The sequence below is a fragment of the Aulonocara sp. 'chitande type north' Nkhata Bay genome, linkage group LG15, assembly GCF_057382095.1.
Source record: "Aulonocara sp. 'chitande type north' Nkhata Bay isolate Kocher_YH1m ecotype deep benthic linkage group LG15, A_spYH_male_GT1.1, whole genome shotgun sequence".
Lineage (NCBI taxonomy): Eukaryota > Metazoa > Chordata > Actinopteri > Cichliformes > Cichlidae > Aulonocara > Aulonocara sp. 'chitande type north' Nkhata Bay.
The window spans coordinates 11,219,250-11,238,422 of NC_141358.1; the positions used below are offsets into that span (position 1 = coordinate 11,219,250).

The 19,173-nt window shown below is 37.7% G+C and overlaps 1 protein-coding gene across 3 annotated transcripts in view; it reads left to right on the forward strand.

Annotated features, from left to right (window-relative positions):
• fig4a (FIG4 phosphoinositide 5-phosphatase a) overlaps positions 1-19,173 on the forward strand; it is a 56,693-nt gene that overhangs the window by 9,430 nt on the left and 28,090 nt on the right. For all 3 annotated transcript variants that reach the window (XM_086264110.1, XM_086264111.1, XM_086264109.1), the window contains 11 exons: positions 407-457; positions 1,081-1,244; positions 1,998-2,126; positions 4,243-4,343; positions 5,710-5,872; positions 9,431-9,528; positions 12,795-12,928; positions 13,629-13,745; positions 17,045-17,090; positions 17,246-17,394; positions 17,829-17,995. In XM_086264110.1, the coding sequence (XP_086120236.1) occupies positions 407-457; positions 1,081-1,244; positions 1,998-2,126; positions 4,243-4,343; positions 5,710-5,872; positions 9,431-9,528; positions 12,795-12,928; positions 13,629-13,745; positions 17,045-17,090; positions 17,246-17,394; positions 17,829-17,995 (1,319 nt within the window). The remainder of the gene's footprint in view (positions 1-406; positions 458-1,080; positions 1,245-1,997; positions 2,127-4,242; positions 4,344-5,709; positions 5,873-9,430; positions 9,529-12,794; positions 12,929-13,628; positions 13,746-17,044; positions 17,091-17,245; positions 17,395-17,828; positions 17,996-19,173) is intronic.

Below are 19,173 nucleotides of genomic sequence, written 5' to 3' on the forward strand. Positions count from 1 at the left end.
AAACAGTGGAAAGTCTGACAAAAGAGGAAGAATCTCTCAAAGCTGAAGAAATATTGATGAGTGCATTATTATATAGTATAATAATAGCATTCCCATTATTATATATACTATATATATCATATGCTAGTATGGTCACCACTTGCCAAGTTGTAACTATTTGTTCGCTTTGATTCATTAGTTTAACTTTCTAGTGCAGCAATGCAAGTCTTGTTGCTTAGTAGCCATCTTGAAATACACCCAAACATTTATTTGGTTGTTATTTTGAGGCTCTGTCCAAGTTAACCACTGTTTTTGCTATTGCTGTGCATTTCGGTTCAGGAGTACCTGAATGCAGTAGATGAAATGATAGCTGTTACACTGGATGTGCAAATTAAAAATGTTTTTAAAAATAGATTTCTTCTGACAGGTATCTCAGGATCTTTCAGAATGTGGACCTTTCCAGCAACTTCTACTTCAGGTAAGACAGTTTGTTATTCCAAACTCTCACTATTAGAAGGATACAGTAACTTGTATATGCACAAATTACGTCAGATTATAAATGCTGTTATCAAGGGGGCTTTCAGCACACTCCCTCTAGGCTTATTTAGTACAAGTGCCCTTTGAATTTTACAATATCGCATCACACCAGACTAAACACGTGTACCGATGCCCTGCTCAGCTTGAAGGCTAGGAACAACTAAAAAGCATTTCTTGACCTTGTGGCCTTGGTTGGGAAAGGAACTCTGGCTATGGCCTGGAGATTTAATTTGATAATATGAATCATTTTCTAACAGTTTTTGCAGTATTAAAGATGATAAGAGGGGAAAAAACCCTTTCCAGTGAGGAAAATTATCTCAGAGGTTTGAAATGAGTGATTTGCTAATCACTCATCTGATTATATAGTATTTTAAAACACCAACATAACTGCTGAAAGATATGTAAAACATTGTGTTTATGTTATAAATTTGCATTGCATTATGGTTTTACTAATATGTGGGGAAAAAAGAATTTCTGTGAGTGTATAAAGTATTGCTTGGTGTAATAATGGTGTGCAGCACAGGTTGTACTTGATTCATATGACTTTGCTTTTATGCTCTTTAGTTACAGCTATGACCTGAGCCACTCACTCCAGTACAACCTGACTTTGCTGCAGAGACCTTATGAACAATGGTCTTCAGCAGCTTCCTCTACTGAGGAAGAGGTACACACACAGAGCAAGCAGGACAGCTTTGACATCTTTGAAGATGAGGGTTTGCCTACAAAAGGTGAGAGGAGTTTATCTATATTCCTTTCATTTATTTTCTTCATTGTATTGGCTGGGGAGGAGCTCATTGGGAGACACAAAACTATGATTTCAATCTGGAGAGGGAATACATGTTGTACCTGAAGTATATACAGTTGGGTCCATAATTTGTTATTTATTTATTCAAAAAATGCTGTGGTAGTGTACAGAGGTAAAACCACAAAATATATGGAATTTGCATATATGATTGCTAGTGAAACAGCATTACTATTATTTATTGGTAGTGTGTGACTGCTGATAGAAGTGGGAGAATAAATTGTGAATTGTACAGGGTTTTACTCTCTGCTCAGATTCAGACACATGCTGCAAAACTGATCAGACTGCAAATGGTTAATGATCAAAAAAGTATATTGCTGAGAGTTTCTCAAGCCAAAGAAATAGGATATTCTTCAATGGACAAATCAGTCAGCTGATCTTAACCCAAGAGAATATACTTTCCAGTTATTGAATACAAGTCCAAATGCAGTGAGACACAGCAACTTAAGGTGGCTACATTAAAACCTAACATACCATTAAAGTCACAGATACTCTATTTGGGAAATACTTTTATATTCTTTGACACAGGATTCGTGCCATTTATGACATATTTTGTAGTATACCAGTAGATAAAATTAATCAGTTATATAACTATCACTAAATATGATCTTTATGGTCTGATGAGCGTGACTGATACCAGTCCAGAAAAATGCTTCAGTCTTTTTTTTTCTCTCTACAGTGGTTTATGGCCTTTACAACGAGCCTTACTACAAATATGTGTGGAACGGGAAGCTCCTGGAGCGAGTCAAGGACATAGTGCATCATGACTGGCTTATGTATATAATCCATGGATTTTGTGGCCAGTCCAGTATCCTTTGAGCATCAGCTGTTTATAGAATTATTTAGTGTTTCCTTTTTAATTGCCATGACACACTTGCTATGCTTTTTATGGAAACCATAAAAGAATATCCTCAAGGTTAGTACCTTTAGTGCAGCGGTCCCCAACCCCCGGGCCATAGACCCGTACCGGTCCGTGAGTCATTTGGTACCGGGCCGTGACAGTTGAGGCTCGGGTGTGAAATTTATGGTTTTCAGGGCTTTTATTGTTAACTAGGTTTCCCTGGGTTTTTTCCCGTGTTGTAGTTGTGTGTCTTATTTTGAAAGGAATATTTTTGCGTTATATTACCATTACCATAGTAACCAGAGAGCATTAAGGGGCAGAGAGGAGGATGTTACTCAATGTTGTTGGCACATTTCAAGAGGACGCTGCTAATAAAGTTACACAATTACACCGTAAATTTGCGCTTATTATTGTATTTACAAAATACCACCGTTTTTGTCTTGGTCGTATCATTTTATTTTGTTGTATTTATCCGTGACACTTTAAAGGTCGGTCCGTGAAAATATTGTCTGACATTGAACTGGTCCGTGGTGCAAAAAAGGTTGGGGACTGCAGCTCTAGTGCATTCTTTTAAGTAATAAAGTTGGTGCCATGTTGAGACTTTGTTGGGATGCATCTGTCAGCACTGATCATTTTAACCAACCACATAGATGCAGCTGCATGCCAGGGAGTCTGTGTCTTTGTTTTTTGTTTTTTTTCCCTTTTTGTCACAGCAAAAAGAACAGGGAACTGCTGTTATTTTTATTTATTTTTAACGGTAAAGGATTGCTTATTTGAAAATTAAGTGAATAACTGATTACTCCATGTGTGAAACTACACCCAACACCACAGAAGACTCTCACATTGTTATCCTTTGTCGATACTTCTCATCTCTCATTCGCAGCACCACTTGTTGAACTGTGCTCAGCCCCCACCAGATCACGTGGATCACACTGTGTGATTCATCACAGAACTGCACAAGCAATTATTTGGTTTTTAGGGATTTAACAAAGCAAATATCAGAGCGTATCAGGTATGCATACACGGGCACTTTCAGAAGTGCTCGGGCTGTTATCTGCAGGGAGAAACAACACTGTGCATATTAAACAGATGAGTTACACGTGCTTCTTTCTGGAGACGTGCCTGTGTTTTGTATGAATTATGAATACTTTTCTTTTTTTTGGTTTGTTTATGAGCTTCAGTCCTTTAGTATCATTTTCTTTTAAGTTTTGAGTACACACCAGCAAATTTTCTCTCCATGAATAAATTCTCCTGGATTTCTTTTTATTCATTTATTTTTTGTGTTATTGATGCATGGGTAACTGCTGCAGAGGGACTTTGCACTTGATTACCTCTGATTTATGGGAGTAAAAGTCAGCCTCAGGTTCAGTTTTCAAGTTTTAGTCATTCACCATTGTGTCTCGTTAAGCAATCTTTCCTTATTTTTGTTCAGCCAATATTAATAACGTTAATGGATGTTCAATATACAAATACTTTCAAACCAGATTTATCTTGTTTTTTTTTCTTTAGCCACGTTCTGTGAGTCTTCTGCAGATAAACACAGAAGTGCAATAACTTAATATGCAATCAGGCCTGTTGCTGTTGTCTCCCTCTTTAGGCAGCCTGCTGCCGCTGTGGCAGTGTGTGGGTGTTTTGAGTTTATCAAATTCCTGGAAATTGTTTGGCATTCAGTCCTCTTTTCTGAGTGGATGAAAGGGCCACTGGGTGCAACAAGAAGAGACTCACCAGATAGGAAATATGCAAAACCTTTTAGCAGATGGGAAGACACAGAAATGCACTAAAAAAGATGTGGAATGGTTCAATCACGAGCTATAAGTAAGGTTTCTTATTGGTTTCTTAATATTGGTAGAGGTGGGATGAATCGGAAATAAATATATTTCCCAGGTTCATATTCTAACTACAAGTGAAACTGTCATCATTAAGAGCTAATGTCAAAGCATGACTGCTATGAATGAAATACAATTTTAAAAAGGATTTTTCTTTACATTTTACTAATAATATGTGTTTGTTTCCACAGGTCATTGTTAGGCTGTTAGGTCTATATTGGTATTATTATTATTTTTCCTTTACCGACCACCTACAGAACTTCTGATCTACGGCCGACCGGTTCACATCACCCTGATTGCCAGGCGCTCCAGCAAATTTGCTGGCACCCGTTTCCTCAAAAGGGGAGCCAACTGTGAGGTACAGAAGTTACCAGGGTAACTCGGAGGAACAGATAGTAGAGGGTGGCATCAGGGCCACAAAACAGATTGAGAATGACTCTGGTTAATCACAGGGGGTTAATTGGACACACTTTCTCTTTTTGGAATGGGAGTGAGTGTCTTTGAGATGGGATGTTGTTCAGTTATATCCTTTTTTTCTGTAGGTAAAGAAGATGAAGAGTTTTCTTGCCCAGATATGTAACAGAAAAATCCCCCAACAATTTCTAGTATTTACTGTTCACATGACTGTAGTAGGAAAACTGAGAATGAGGAAGGTAATTGCAGACCGAATGTTAGAAGTCTTATATTAGAATGTTAGATGAAGAACATAGACATAGACTTTATTAATCCCACAGTGAGGAAATTCAGTGGGGATACAGCAGCACAAGAGTCAGTGAAAAAGGAAGTGAATTAGAGCTATATTATAAAAAAAATAGCAATAGAAATGAAAAATAATTTAATTTTTTAAAAAGCCCAAAAAACTGTACACCAGTAATTTCTGTTACTGGTAAAATGGTTGTTATACACAGGAAATAAACTCAAATTATTTTTTTCATATGTACATATACATACATAAAGTGCAGTGGGAGTGTTTATATAATATATACACGTAAGTTGTACGTTCAGTTTTGAAATGTTTGCCATGTGAAAGGTGAAGAAACACTTTGATATCTTATGATAAACTACAGCACTGTGTAAAGCTTTGAGCCTCCCCTCATTGGTTCACAAGGCGATGGCATCGTAATTTTTACATTAATCTTGAGCAAAAGCTCTTCAAGCTTTCTGAAGTTCATGCAAAGTTTTTCTGTCCATTCTTCAGTATAGCAGTGACTGTCTACAGCCATCTATAAAACACAGGAGAGGTGGTTTTAGTGCTGCATTATAGTCATCATGTCAAAATTGATGGAATTATGAACACAGAAAAGTGCTATGTTATTTGCATCCATCATGCAATACCATCTGGAAAGTATCTGATTGGCAACGGCTTCATTTTTCTAGCATGACAATGATCCCAAACACACTGCTAATGCAGTGAAAACATACCTGGGCAGAAAAACATCCCGGATAGTCCCAGTGCCCGGACCTTAACGTTACTGAAGTAATGTGAGATCATCCTTACAGAGCAAAAAACAGCGAACACCCAAAGAATAGCTCTGAATGTTCTTCAACAAGCCTGAAGAACCACTCCTGTAGACTACATAAAGAATTTAGATTTATATAATTGTATTATAATAATTGTTTTATGTTCTCTAAAGACATGTTCTTGGGTTTCCCAATCATGCCGAAGTTTATCATTTCTTTTTTGCTTTTCTCATTTTTTGTTTTATTTTGTTTTTTTTTTTCAGGGGGATGTGGCTAATGAGGTAGAGACTGAACAGGTCGTCCATGATGCCTCAGTTATGTCTTTCACAGCAGGGAGTTACTCCTCATATGTCCAGGTGCGAGGCTCCGTCCCACTCTACTGGTCCCAGGACATTTCCACCATGATGCCAAAACCTCCAATTCGATGTAAGACTTCTTCTTTACACTTCAGCATCAGCAGCTTTTGTTGTAGGCTGAAATATGTAACATGTGGTGAACTGTATATGTATTATTTTTGTCTTTTGATACTTCAGAAGAAATAAGTCATCGAAGAAAAGCTACATTAAAATAAGAGAATATATGTAGAGTATACTGAGGCCATTCCTTTCAACTATTGGCAAAAGATTAAAAAAAAAATAAGACTGTGAAGGCAGGATGGCCCCTTTTGGCTTCAGCTTTGTATCCGTCCTATTTCATTATAAGCAGGATAAAAACACAAAGCCGTGGCCAGAGGGAGGTGATTAGGTACCGAGACTGACGGTGAGGACAGCTCTGTGTGTGGGGGTGTACACACAGGAATAGACTGGTGTTTGCATGTGTACAATGCCTGTATTAGATTGTAATCTTTTTTTCGTTTGGTTTGCCCTTTAATTCATCCTCAGGTGACATTTACCTGTGAAAGATAGACACTGAGCATGTTCCTAAGATCTCTCCGTGTGTCATCTTCCCTCATCGTCCTGCTTCCACTTTGATCCTTCAAAACGGTCCTTATCTGACATTTCCTAAATGTTTCCCCAACCCTTCCACCATCAGTTTAACATTTGACCTGTTTACGTGTGTTAACAGTTTTCTCAGTGCATGGCATACTTTTTCCCCTCCATCATATTTTTGCCTCCACTGAGGAGAAGTAATATGCCATCTAATTAAGTGGTTGACGCAAACTAGTAGTTTAGTTTGTTGAGTCTTTAATCCTGTTCCCAATAGGTCTACTATTACTGGGGATTTCATTTTTAATAATTAAAAACACTTTAAGATCAATTTTAAAATTAAAATCACTAAATTATTCATTATTCGTTCCAGCTGGACTTTATTTTTGTACATTTCACATCTTTGTGCTTCCTGAGCCTTCCTAATTTTGAGTTAGGTGAAACTAAAAAGCTGTCCTGCTCACATTAGCCCATGTTTAATACGAGGAAAATGTTGCTTTGTTGTTGACTGGAGAGAAAGACATCTTCACTGGTGCATAAATGTTTATAGAAAAATTATATTTAAATAAATTATTGGTGTGCCAGTATAGCTTGCTTTCATTGATGGTACAACAAATGAAACTCAAAAATCAGTTTTATTTGTTTCTATTTAATAATATAGGTTATTATTATTGTGGAACCTTTCATATTAAATAACTGTCCGTCTCCAGGTCACTTATGTTGGTCAAAACAAATATGTTCTCTGTGGTAGGCTGATACACACATTTATTGATTGGACCATAATCTAAATTTTACCTAGGGCATCAAATTGACTTGGCTCTAATCAAAAACAGAACAAATCTTGGAATACTTGAAGTGGTCTGAAGAGCTTAAAATGCACTTTTGGGTATTGGATCAATCTCCTTAATAAATAAATGACCAACATGTAACATTTTTGTCACATATGTTTAGTTGGGTTCTTTTTACTTACTTTTAGGACCTATGTGGAAATCAGTTGATATTTTTTTCTGTTTTTCTGCTGAAATTTTAAAGGGATCACAAATATCCAAGCCCATTGTCGTAGCTGAATCTAGGTCAACAACGTAGCTAAGAGACATACTGGACTGAGTGCATGCAGAGTAGAGAGCGTCTATATTACACAATGCATCTCTCCTTGCCCCATCTCTGATATGTCAAGACTCATTATTGCATAATTGAATCCTTTAGGAGATGACCTTAGTTGACCGCTGAAGGAAAGTCACCAATGTCATTATCCAAACTCCCCTCCCAAGGTGCACAAGCGCTTTACATAAACTATCATCCTTTGAGGTGTGAGCAGTGGAAAACATGACGATTAAATGGTTTTGGGGAGAAGCTGAAAAAGGTGACATTTAATTTATCAGTTCTGACACACAAGCAGCTCTGTGGGATGAACTGCAGCACGATCTGACCTATTTTCTTAAGTCTCCTTTCTGGCAGCCGCACTAGTCCAATTTGGCAACGTGTGCAGGTGTGGGGTTGAGCATTAGTGGCAAGTAGAAGCTGTAAATGTGCTTTTTAAAAGGAACATTTAATAGAAAAATGAAAATGCAAAGGTTCAGTGCGGTGTTAAAGGTCGTCTGTTAAAATAGTCACGTGGAAAAGTTTTAAATTCAAAAAGAAAAGTATAGATACAAAAAATGTTAAGAATACTTGTTTTATTACAAATAAGACTACATAAACATTGGAGTGAAATCCAATCAAGTACTTTTACATTTTAATCAAAAAAATAATTATGTGCTTTATTGTTTTCTGTTTTTTAATTGTAAACCAGTTAATTTGGAAATTAATGGATAACAACAATATTTAAATTTTGACATGAAAAGTATAATTTCAATTAAAGAGCTTTCACACAAAGGTGTATTAACAGTTACAAACATTAAAGATGATTTTGGTAACTACCAGTACTGTTAATTTATGGTTGTGACATAAAACAAACATTGGGTGCTGATCTAATACATTTCTTAAGCCCTTTATGTAGCAGAAATATTTTTAAAAACACATGAATTGGGCTTGGTCTAAATTGTTTGTATCCCTTCTTGTAAATCCTGGATTTACTCCATGATGTAATGCCAGGGTTCGATAGAGGTATTGCTCTCTATATCAGGAATACGTTTTAGTAAAATTATTTTAAAGTTATCATCAGATCTAGGGCTGCTCAATATAACGATATACATCGGATGACGATATAAAAACGTCCATTGTTTCATTTTACGCTATCGTTTGTTTCGCGGTGTTGCAAAATAAACTGTTTACGGTAATATTTTTTCATCGTTTTGATGGTCACTGTAGTGGCTATATTAATTTCTTAAAGTTCTCTCTTTTTCTTATATTTAATATAACCACACTACAGACGGACAAGCGCCTGTTTTTATGCGTTGTGGTTAGCAACAGCGACGGTAACACCATCGCGTGTCCGCTTGTTTATGTTCCACATAAACCTTTCACAATAAAGCTCAAGATCCTGTTGAGACTTTTCAAAATAAACTGAGTCACGTGAAAGAGCAGATTATTTATGGATGAGAAGTAAAAAAGAGCCGCCAGGTTGCTAAAAACTTATGTCTAAAAATGTATAGTTTCATGCATCTGTTAAAACACTCGACTCCAGGTACATGACGCGCAGCTGGAAACACTTCACGCAAGTCGAGTGTTTTGTTCATATCGCACAGCCCTAATCAGATCTCTATTATCAGATCTCTTTGTCATGTCATGCCTTGACGCATGCTCAGTCATGCAGGCACAACACAGCGGATGGCTTTATCATAGTGATGTGTGATGGATAAGAATTTAAGCATTTAGTCAAGTGACTCAGATAACTTCTTTTTCATAGCAGCTAGACCAAGTGTTCCACTGTAGTGATCTTTGGTGGTGGTGGTGATGTAGGTCTCTCAGTGTTGTTGCTACTTTTACCTCAGCTGTGACAATATGCAATATTGTTTTGAAAAATAATTTATATTGAGGTCAATAAAGTTGTGTTATATTCTTGTGAGGACCCTTAAATATTTAACCATTAAAATATTTTTTCTGTCTAATTTTGCAGTGGACCAAGCTGACCCATACGCCTATGTAGCTGGCCTCCATTTTGACCAGATGCTACAGCGGTTTGGCTCACCCATCATCATCCTCAACTTGGTCAAGGTAGGGAGGTGCTGAAATAAGTATTCCAAAATGTGTTTAATGACACAAAAATACAGTCATTAAGTAATAAAATCACTTACAAGCTATTTACTATTTACATAAATTCTTGTGATATAAATAAAATCACATCTCCACACAGTTATGCAAGTATGCAGACTTCGAACGTCTTAGTTATTAAATTAATAGCAGATTTGAATGTACCTGTGAATCCATTCTAGGGCTAGAGAGTTCACGGTTAAATTTTTCCAGTGCTACAGTTAATTAGCACTTTAGGGCACATCTGCAACACAATGCTTTCAGAGAAACAATGCAATAAAGGGAAATACGTAAATACACAGCTCATGTTGTCTTCTGCTAATTTATCTACATTTTATTTTCTGTATATCAAATTTCAGTTCAATAAAGTCAGTAAAATCTGTTTTATTTACATAAGCCCAATTCACAAAAACAGTCAATTCAAGGCACGTTATATTGTACGGTAAACAGCTTAAAATAATACAGAGAAAACCTTAACAATCCCTCCCCATGAGCAAGCCCACAGTCTGACAGCAAAGTGCTCTATTGTGGTGATATGGTACTAGGAGGCCTTTAAGATAAAATGCCACCTGGTTATTGAAGACCTTGTAAGTGAGGAGAAGGATTTTAAATTAGATAAGCCAATGAAGAGAAGCTAACGTGGGAGAAATGTGGCCTCTCTTTCTAGTCCCTGCCAATACTCTCGGTACAGCACTTTTATTAAAACTGAAAGAGTTAAAAATGGCTAAGGATTATATATGCATCAGGCATATCTTTAGATCAAATATAACTTTCTTGTGTGATCACTCAAGAGGTAGCTATTTAAAATTATAGTGCAGGGCACGACTGTAATTTGTCAAGCATTCTGTTGATATTGGTGCGTTAGGTGTTGCTGTGGAGCCGTTTAGTCACAGGAGACTTTCTGAGTGCTTGCTGATTACAAGCAGTTGAAAAGCTGCCTTGAATATTGATCTGCTTCTGCATTGTTCTGGAAACACAAGCATACCAACACGCACAAGCACATTTGATAAGACACACCTAGCTTTCACCACATTATGCCTTCCATATTATTCTGCTGAAAAATTAACATAATTCATTTAAACTGCTGTCAGTTTAAAAAAAAAAAAAGAAAAAAAAAGCAAGATTATTATGTTTTATTATAAATTATGAAGATTATAAAATGCTTTATCTTGCTTCATGCTGCAGATGTATCCTTGTGTGCATCACAGTTACTTTATGTTGGGCACATGGCCATATACTCCGTAGATTGGGTCTCCAGCTCACGTTGTCACTCACAAGGGGAACTGTGAGATGAGGAACGAATCACAGAGCTCAGAGGTGTGCACAAGCCACAGCCATGTGAAATTTGCAGACTGCGGGGAGCAAAGCAGGGGATCCCCTGCTAACACAATACCCCCCTCCAGATTATCCAAGAGAGACAGAAAGAGGAAGGAAATGGCATTTAACCATAAAACCCACTGCCATCTATCCCTTAATGGAGGTGGCATGGGCCATGCTGGCCCTTCAAACTCTTTTATATGTGCATCATTTTGGCAAGGGCTAATGCATGCATCCCAGCATGTAAGAAAGGAGGCGTAAAGGCACACATGGTAAAGCATGTGAATGACTTGTTCAGGATACCTTGTACGCTGTACCCTTAGATATATAATTTGGATTGTAACCTTACAGAAAAACATGAAACCCATTAAACCATTGTGGTAAAATATACACCCATATTATTACAGTGTTCATTAATGTCACTAATACGTCACTGAAAAGCCCACTCCCATACGTCAGTGTGCATGTGTGACTGTTTTATGTTATCATTCGTGATCTGCGACTGCACTTTTGCACCTCAACATTATTGTGGCCTTTTATTAAAGCTTGTTTATACCTGTGAACAATACAAGTCTGCTGTTCTGAGTGTTTGTTCACGTGTACTGTACTTGTAGCATCTCATCTGTGCTCAGAAAGTGTGACCGAGCGTGTATACGTGTCTGCCTGTATGACACGCTCTGCTGAATGGTCGAGGAAATGTGCTGGTAATTTGACTGGTTGCTGTGGTGCCACTGCTGGATGTTTGAATGGCGATGTGAGCTGCTAAATGATGCGTCCAAGCTGATTATCACCCTGGGTGATCAGTCATAAAACTACAGTGGAGTTCATGTGGAAATAGCTTAATGGATAGTGTGACTGCAGATCACACAGAAGGATTATGAGTTCATGCATTTTAGTTGACAAAGAATAATTCCTTCGATTTTTTTTTTCTGTTTTTTTTTTTTTTTTTTCACTTACTGATTACGACAAAATTAGAGGCAAGATTTATAATCACTGTAATATTGTTGCACCATGTTTGCTCGCCAAAGGTACTTTTAAATTTTACACCATCAAATTTGCTGTATTTTGCAGTTTGATGTTGTTGCCCATCATTTTTTTTCTTAGTGAGCTTGGAAACCAATCTGGTTGGTTGCTAGATGTTGACCAACAGTTCTTAAGGCCACAAAGTTTTGTAAGTTTGTGCAGGCATAACTGAAGTAAAAGGCAGGAGAAAGATGTTTTAAATATTACTTTGGACAAAATTTCTAAATGTTTTACTGTTTTTTTTGCCCCTCAGCCATAAAAGGCTCATGGGGTATCATCACCCCGCCAGGCAGGTGAGAGGTCAGGCGACGTGGACACCCAAGTTTGTGAATGGGATCATTCGTGAACAAAGCAATTTAGGACTTTCAAATTGATACCAATTAGTGCCAGAGGTATATCCTATATTTATATTTAAGTACCCGTGTGCGTGTGTGGACCGCTCGTTTTAATATTTTACACACAAAACATAACCCCCTTTTTTTTCTGATTATTTATTTTCCTTGTGAAAGTCGTGTTTTTGTTTTTGTTTAATTAAAATGTTTTTTCACATTTAATTTTCATTTTTAGGTTGATTTTAGTAGGCTGGGATGTCCTTGGCCTGCATCATGTGGTTTCTATTACATATATTCTACTCTGCTCGATACCTGTAAATTGCATCTTGCAGCTTTGTGTTCTCTGAGGTCACTGTGTAAAAGACATGAACGGATGTTGATTAATACTTCAAAGGAAAACACAGAATCTGTTACATGTCTGACTACAGCCCTAATGGAAACCTTTCAAAGAACTCAGATACTATTGTGACTGTACATCAAGCTCCCCATAATGTAACACTTAAGTTGACGTTTGATAGAATCACACATACATGTGTACATCTCTTTGTTGTGCTACAGAAGCGTGAAAAAAGGAAACACGAGAAGATTCTGAGTGAGGAGCTGTTCCGTGCTGTGGTCAACTTGAATCAGTTCCTCCCTCCCTCCCATTGCATAGACTATATCGCTTGGGACATGGCCCGATACACCAAGAGGTATTGACAAATACTAGTGCACAGAATATCTTTAAGGTGCAGGTTTATTATGTTTTTACCATCAAAATAAGAAGCTCACTTTGAAAGAGGGGAAAAATATCATGGTGTGACGTAAGCACATTACATAAAGAGAAAATTGAACCTTTGGACAAGTTTGTATGCCTGTAAGCACTCAAATAACAAAATCACTGTGACCCCCATGTCCACCTCATTCCTGTGAAAGTGGTATATCAGGAAAATCAGAGTCACTGTGAAAAACTAAGTACATCCTGGGCTTTAGTAGCTTGTATAACCAATATTTAGCAGCAATAACTTGAAGTAAACATTTTCTATGTGACTTTATAATTCTCTTAGAACTGCTTGAAATTCCTCTCACATTGTTGTAGAGGAATTTTGGGAAGGTCCGGACAGACGTGTTAAAGAGAGCTCAAAGCAGCTATCTGGGATACTCTGAAACTTCTCTGGATTAAAATACTGACATTATTCATTTCCAGACCTTCTCATTGTTTCTGATACACTCATATGAGATCTTGACATTTTAACCTGAGCCCTTTTGGGAGCAAAGAATAGAGATGTTAAAGTCTAGGGACTTGGATATAAAATTTGATGAATGAGCTTCTACAGGCACATCCATTTTTTAAAATGATTTATTCTTCAGCGAGTTAAAATGACATTTCCAATCTTTCTCTTTCTGTCCCAGCAAGTTGTGCAATGTTCTCGACCGTCTGAGTATGATAGCAGAGAACGTGGTCAAGCGAACGGGTTTCTTCATTAATCGCTCTGACTTCTACTGTCACACTCTCAGACCAGATGAAAGGTGAGACTTTTTCTTTTTTTTTTTTTTTAAATCCTATTCGATTGCTTCTTTTTCTGCCCCTTTAAAACAGAGAAGGCCGAAACACACACTGCTGGACAAGAATTAAAACTTTCAGTCAGCCCCATGTGCAAAACAAACACATCTGTTACTGTTTCAGTTTTATTTGAAGCAAACTAATAAGTAAAATGGAAGCTGCTTAATGAATCTGAATATGACCGGGTTACAGAAAACTAAACCGCAATAGTGTCTTTTTTTAGATTTATATATCGGATGTTTTCCACAAATTTTGTAAATTTAAGGTTTTGTCATTTTCCATATTCATGATCACACTTATCGACACTTGCTTGATTTTGAAACTTTCCACATATGAATTCTTAATGGAAATTATGCCTGATGGCAGTTGTATTACATTGAAATTTCTGCTAATGAGCTGAGTAGATTGCCATCCATGTACATAGTGCCTGGCTCTTCTACTGTCTGGATGATTTAATCGCTTTTACTCAGCATTAGCATTCTGTTACATAACACAACGACCATGCCAGAGCACATATTTATTACCCTTTCTTTTGCATTACGTAAGCTATCACACTTTCTTTGCTTTAAGGACTCATACGCTCAGCCACATGCTCCCAACTACACACATGCACGCACACACATACACTGGTAGGTGTTTTGTTTGTTTGTGCAATCAGGTATGACACCTGTAGCATTCATCACATGCAGGAATTGGGTCATGGATAATGAAGATATTTACAAAGTCTTGATAACGCTGCCTTGTTCTGATCATTTACACGTTTGTCTGAAGTTTCCATCTCGCTGCATTCAGACTTTGTACTTTGATGCATACTTTAGCTACACCTGCTGATTGATTTTAAAGTGGGTCACGGAGTTTATTCAGAGATGATAAAATGTGTTTTAAAACTTCCTCTTAAATATCCACAGCTCACAAGGAGAAATTCAGAATTACTGGGGTTTCTTTGCATTGATTGATTTCTGCTTGCTTTTGTACAATTTAGTCTGCCTTTCGTCAAAGGGTGATTTTCTTTATTTGCTGTTTTTCCCTTTTAAAAAGAAAGTGTTGAATGAGAGTGGTAGAGAATTTAAATGGAATAAGGAAAATACAGTTACTTTGTTAAAATAAAGGGATTACACGGCAGTCTTTTCCTGTTTCATATGTTAGGCTGTCCCCTCTCTATTTTTGGTAATTCCACGCATTGCCGGTGTTGTGCCAAAAAGGGATTGTCTGCCAAAAACTGATTTCTGGCATTTGCCAAAAACTGATTGGTTGTATTTAAACTGCTATAAATAACTTGTTGATCTACAATATGTGAAACATATGTCAAATATATCCCTCATGAATTATATCCAGTCATCTTGACCAACAAACAACATTCCTGTAAGAAGGTAGAAGCCGCAATCACTTTTTGGCAGTGACTTTTATGTGTCCTTTATTTATGGAGTTAAAAAAAATTCTTGTTTGCTTTAAAAAATGTCTCTTTTAAGAGTATTCTGGCCAAGAGGACAGCTGAAATTGCAACAAATGCAAAAATAGTTCTGTAAACATATTTTAAGTGGACAAAAGGAAGCTGATTGATTATAATTAAGTACAATAACACAGCTACAAAGATAATTGAGAAACAGGTAATTTTTTTTAAATTGTGTATTTAACCCCTTTGCAATACCTGTTCACCGAAGTCTATTTAGCAACATACGTAATGGTATTACACATAAAAAACAGACGGAAACATTGGAAATCACTTTTTGGCACAACACTGGAAACCCAAACAAAAAGCATTAAGAGGCTCTAATGCCTGTGTCTCAATCTCGCGGCCCATGTCACCTCTACTTGCAGCCCACATAATGACGTGACAAAATATGTTTTTTTAATTATTGTTCAAAAAATTATTTAATATGAAGGCAATAGGCAGAGTGCTACAGGCATAACCCTAAAGAATGTAGCCTCATGGGCAGTGTAGCCCAGTTGTAAGTAAGCTATTAAGACTCGACTGTACACTGTGTTCGTGTTTTCCTCCAAAACAAGACGTTCTGTTGGAGCAGCCTTTCAACGCCTCTCTCTGTCTCTCGTTAGCAGAGTTGACCCAGACAACAAAGTAAAACTAGTTATCGGTTACGAGCCTGACGCGGAACCCGACGTATTAGCCAGAGGTCCATTTACTACGGTTCGGAGACACAGACCTGCTTTATATACACGCCGAATAGTTTTCGCTGCAAAAAGTGCAGCCTTACCTAATGTCCACCCTACGGTTACTCATTTTATATTAAGATTTAAAAATCTAGTTGGTACTGGTATGGCGTGTAGCCTTCAGTAATAGTAATAAATCACACAGCAATAGTACATTCATGTAGTTGTAAAAAGCTTGATAATATATAAAGTAATCCATTGTATTCAGAATACGTTACTCTCATACGTTACATTTTGGGGCTTGTATTCTGTAATCTGTAGTGGAATACATTTTAAAAGTAACCTTCCCAACACTGGTGGTGGGAGATTTGCATCATGGATATGCCGCAGACAGATCTGCAGCAATGTGATGCTATCGTGTCAATATTGACCAAAATCTCTGAGGAATGTTTCCATGACCCTGTTGAATCTATGAAACCATGAAGAATTAAGGCAGTTCTGAAAGCAAAAGAGGGTCTAAACTGGTACTAGCAAGGTCTACACAGTGAAGTGTAAAGCAACGGCCAGCTACTGGATGGTTCAGCTTGGCCCCAAGTAACACAATATGTACCTACTAACAAGTTCACTAATCAGTAAATTGGTGTCCTGTTTATTAACATTCATGTAACAAAAAAAAAACTATTAGCAACTAGCACTCTGGTTGTTTGCCTCTTTCTGACTTCACGTTAACAAAATAACCAAGAATTAATCTCTTTTTTTCTAAATTTTAAACATACTGTAACTTTTTTTTTCTAGGGGTCAGTATAACTTTGCTTGGTTTTGCACAGAAAGTACTACAGCAGTGTAAATGTGAACATGAGTTCCACTTTTCATCTCTGGGTATTAGAATTTGTCTGCTGAACATTTTCTTCTGTACTTGCACTCCTGATGGGGGTGCATTGTGTCAGGGTGCCTTTGCTGTGTCTGCACCCATTCCATTATGTTCATTCTCGTAATGGTGACAGTCACTGTGATGACAGTTATCATCGCAGTTTCATCATACTGAAGCCGGAATAAATTAGAAAATGTTCTTGCAGAAGAATAGTATTGTGATGTACGTGTTCGGTTTGTTTCCGTTTGTTTATTGACTTCAGTAAATTAAGTAACATTTTTACAGGTGGGGAGATGTAGGTGGACAAATAACATCCACTGGGCGACTGCAGGTAGGTCTTTTGCAGCTTTTTGCACACAATTGTAAAAATTTAGTCTTTTTTAAAAAGGCTTGCCTGTTTGTCATCATCATAATGATTACTACTACTGAGTTAATAGGCTGTAGTTTATAAAGTCAGCTGTTTTCCTCTTGTTGCTTGATGTGTAGACTGGTGTGTTGCGGACCAACTGTGTGGATTGTCTTGACCGGACCAATACTGCCCAGTTCATGGTGGGCAAGTGCGCTCTGGCTTATCAGCTTTACGCACTGGGAATGATTGACAAGCCCAAGCTCCAGTTTGATACTGACTGCGTGAGGTAAAGTTCATATAATTGCCTGAAAATCTAATCCATGCTAAACTTTATCTTTTTCATTTATTTGGAATCCTTTTGGCAGACGCAGTTATTCCAACCTTTTATTCCAAAGTTTGCTGCTCTAAATTCAGTATTCGCAAACATTAGTCAGTAGTGTGTGTCTCTGTCTACTTTTACTTGAAACTGCCACTTAAAGCACCACTTAATATGACTCATAACTCTCTAGTAGTTAATCACTGTTGCACACATACAAAGAAACAAGCACAAAATACAGACCCAATCAGTTGAGGTATTTTTAATTACTTTTTTTTTTTAACACCTTTCTTTTTTTTCCCAAAAAATAATCCTCCAAAAGTCCACATCACCAAAATAATAAATGAATCACAGTTTTATTTGCCCTTGCGAATTGATGACATTTTTTCTTTTGTGCTATTCAGGTTGTTTGAGGAGTTGTATGAAGACCATGGAGACACTCTGTCACTGCAGTACGGGGGCTCTCAGCTCGTGCACAGGGTCAAGACTTACCGCAAGATTGCACCCTGGACACAGCACTCCAAAGATATCATGCAAACGCTGTCACGGTACTACAGCAATGCTTTCTCAGGTGTGTTCTACGCTAGTTCCTTCTATCCTCAGCTATGCTCCGTATTAAACAGAATCTACCCTTAGTTATGTTCCAGGTTTCCATAGAAATGGGCTCAACCTGTGCATGCATGTATAGTTTACACTCATGTGAAGTATGAAGAAAACGACACTCTATAATTACATATAAGCAAACATTTCTGCCTTTACTTGAACAGAACATAGGACAAATGTGAATCGGCTCACAAAACGTTTTGTGAGAAAGTTTGGTCACAAGTGAAAATCACTCAAGATAGTTGCCAATCTTCCCAGCAGACAACTTAACAAATTCACTTTTAAGCCAGACTGTGCGACTGTGTGACTCAGAGAAACTGCACCAAGTCAAAGAATTGGTGACTGTAAAGCCATATGTTAGCATGTTAAATATCAAAGTTCATGACATCTCAATTCAAAAGAAAATGAACATGCATGGCTTGTTTGAAAGGGTTGTCGGGGAAAAGTATTGTTTCTCTAAAAAACAAAAATGGCTTATGTTTGCAAAGTTGCATCTGCACCAATCACAAGACTTTTGGAACAATGTGTTTTGGACAGACGAGACCATAATGCCATGTTTGGCAAAATCTAAATAATAATAATAATGGATTGGATTTATATAGCGCTTTTCAAGGCACCCAAAGCGCTTTACAATACCACTATTCATTCACTCTCACATTCATACACTGGTGGAAGCAAGCTACCGTTTGTAGCCACAGCTGCCCTGGGGCAGACTGACAGAAGCGAGGCTGCCATATCGCGCCATCGGCCCCTCTGGCCAACACCAGTAGGCAAGTAGGGTAAAGTGTCTTGCCCAAGGACACAACGACTAGGACAGAGAGCCCAGGGATCGAACCGGCGACCCTCCGGTTACAGATGCAATTCCCAACCCCCTGAGCCACGGTCGCCCCAAACACCTCATACCAACTGTCAGCACAATGGTGGATGCGAGAAGATTTGGGTCTGTTTTGCAGCAGCAGGACCGAGGCACCTTACAGTCATTGAGCCAAACATGAACTCCTTTGCATACTAAGCTATTCTAGAGTCATATATGAGGACATCTGTCTGACAGCTAAAGCTTGGCTAAAATTGGGACATGCAACAGGATAATGATCAGCTTCAAATATACAATTCAGTAGCTAAAAGACTGCAGCAACAAGGTGTCAG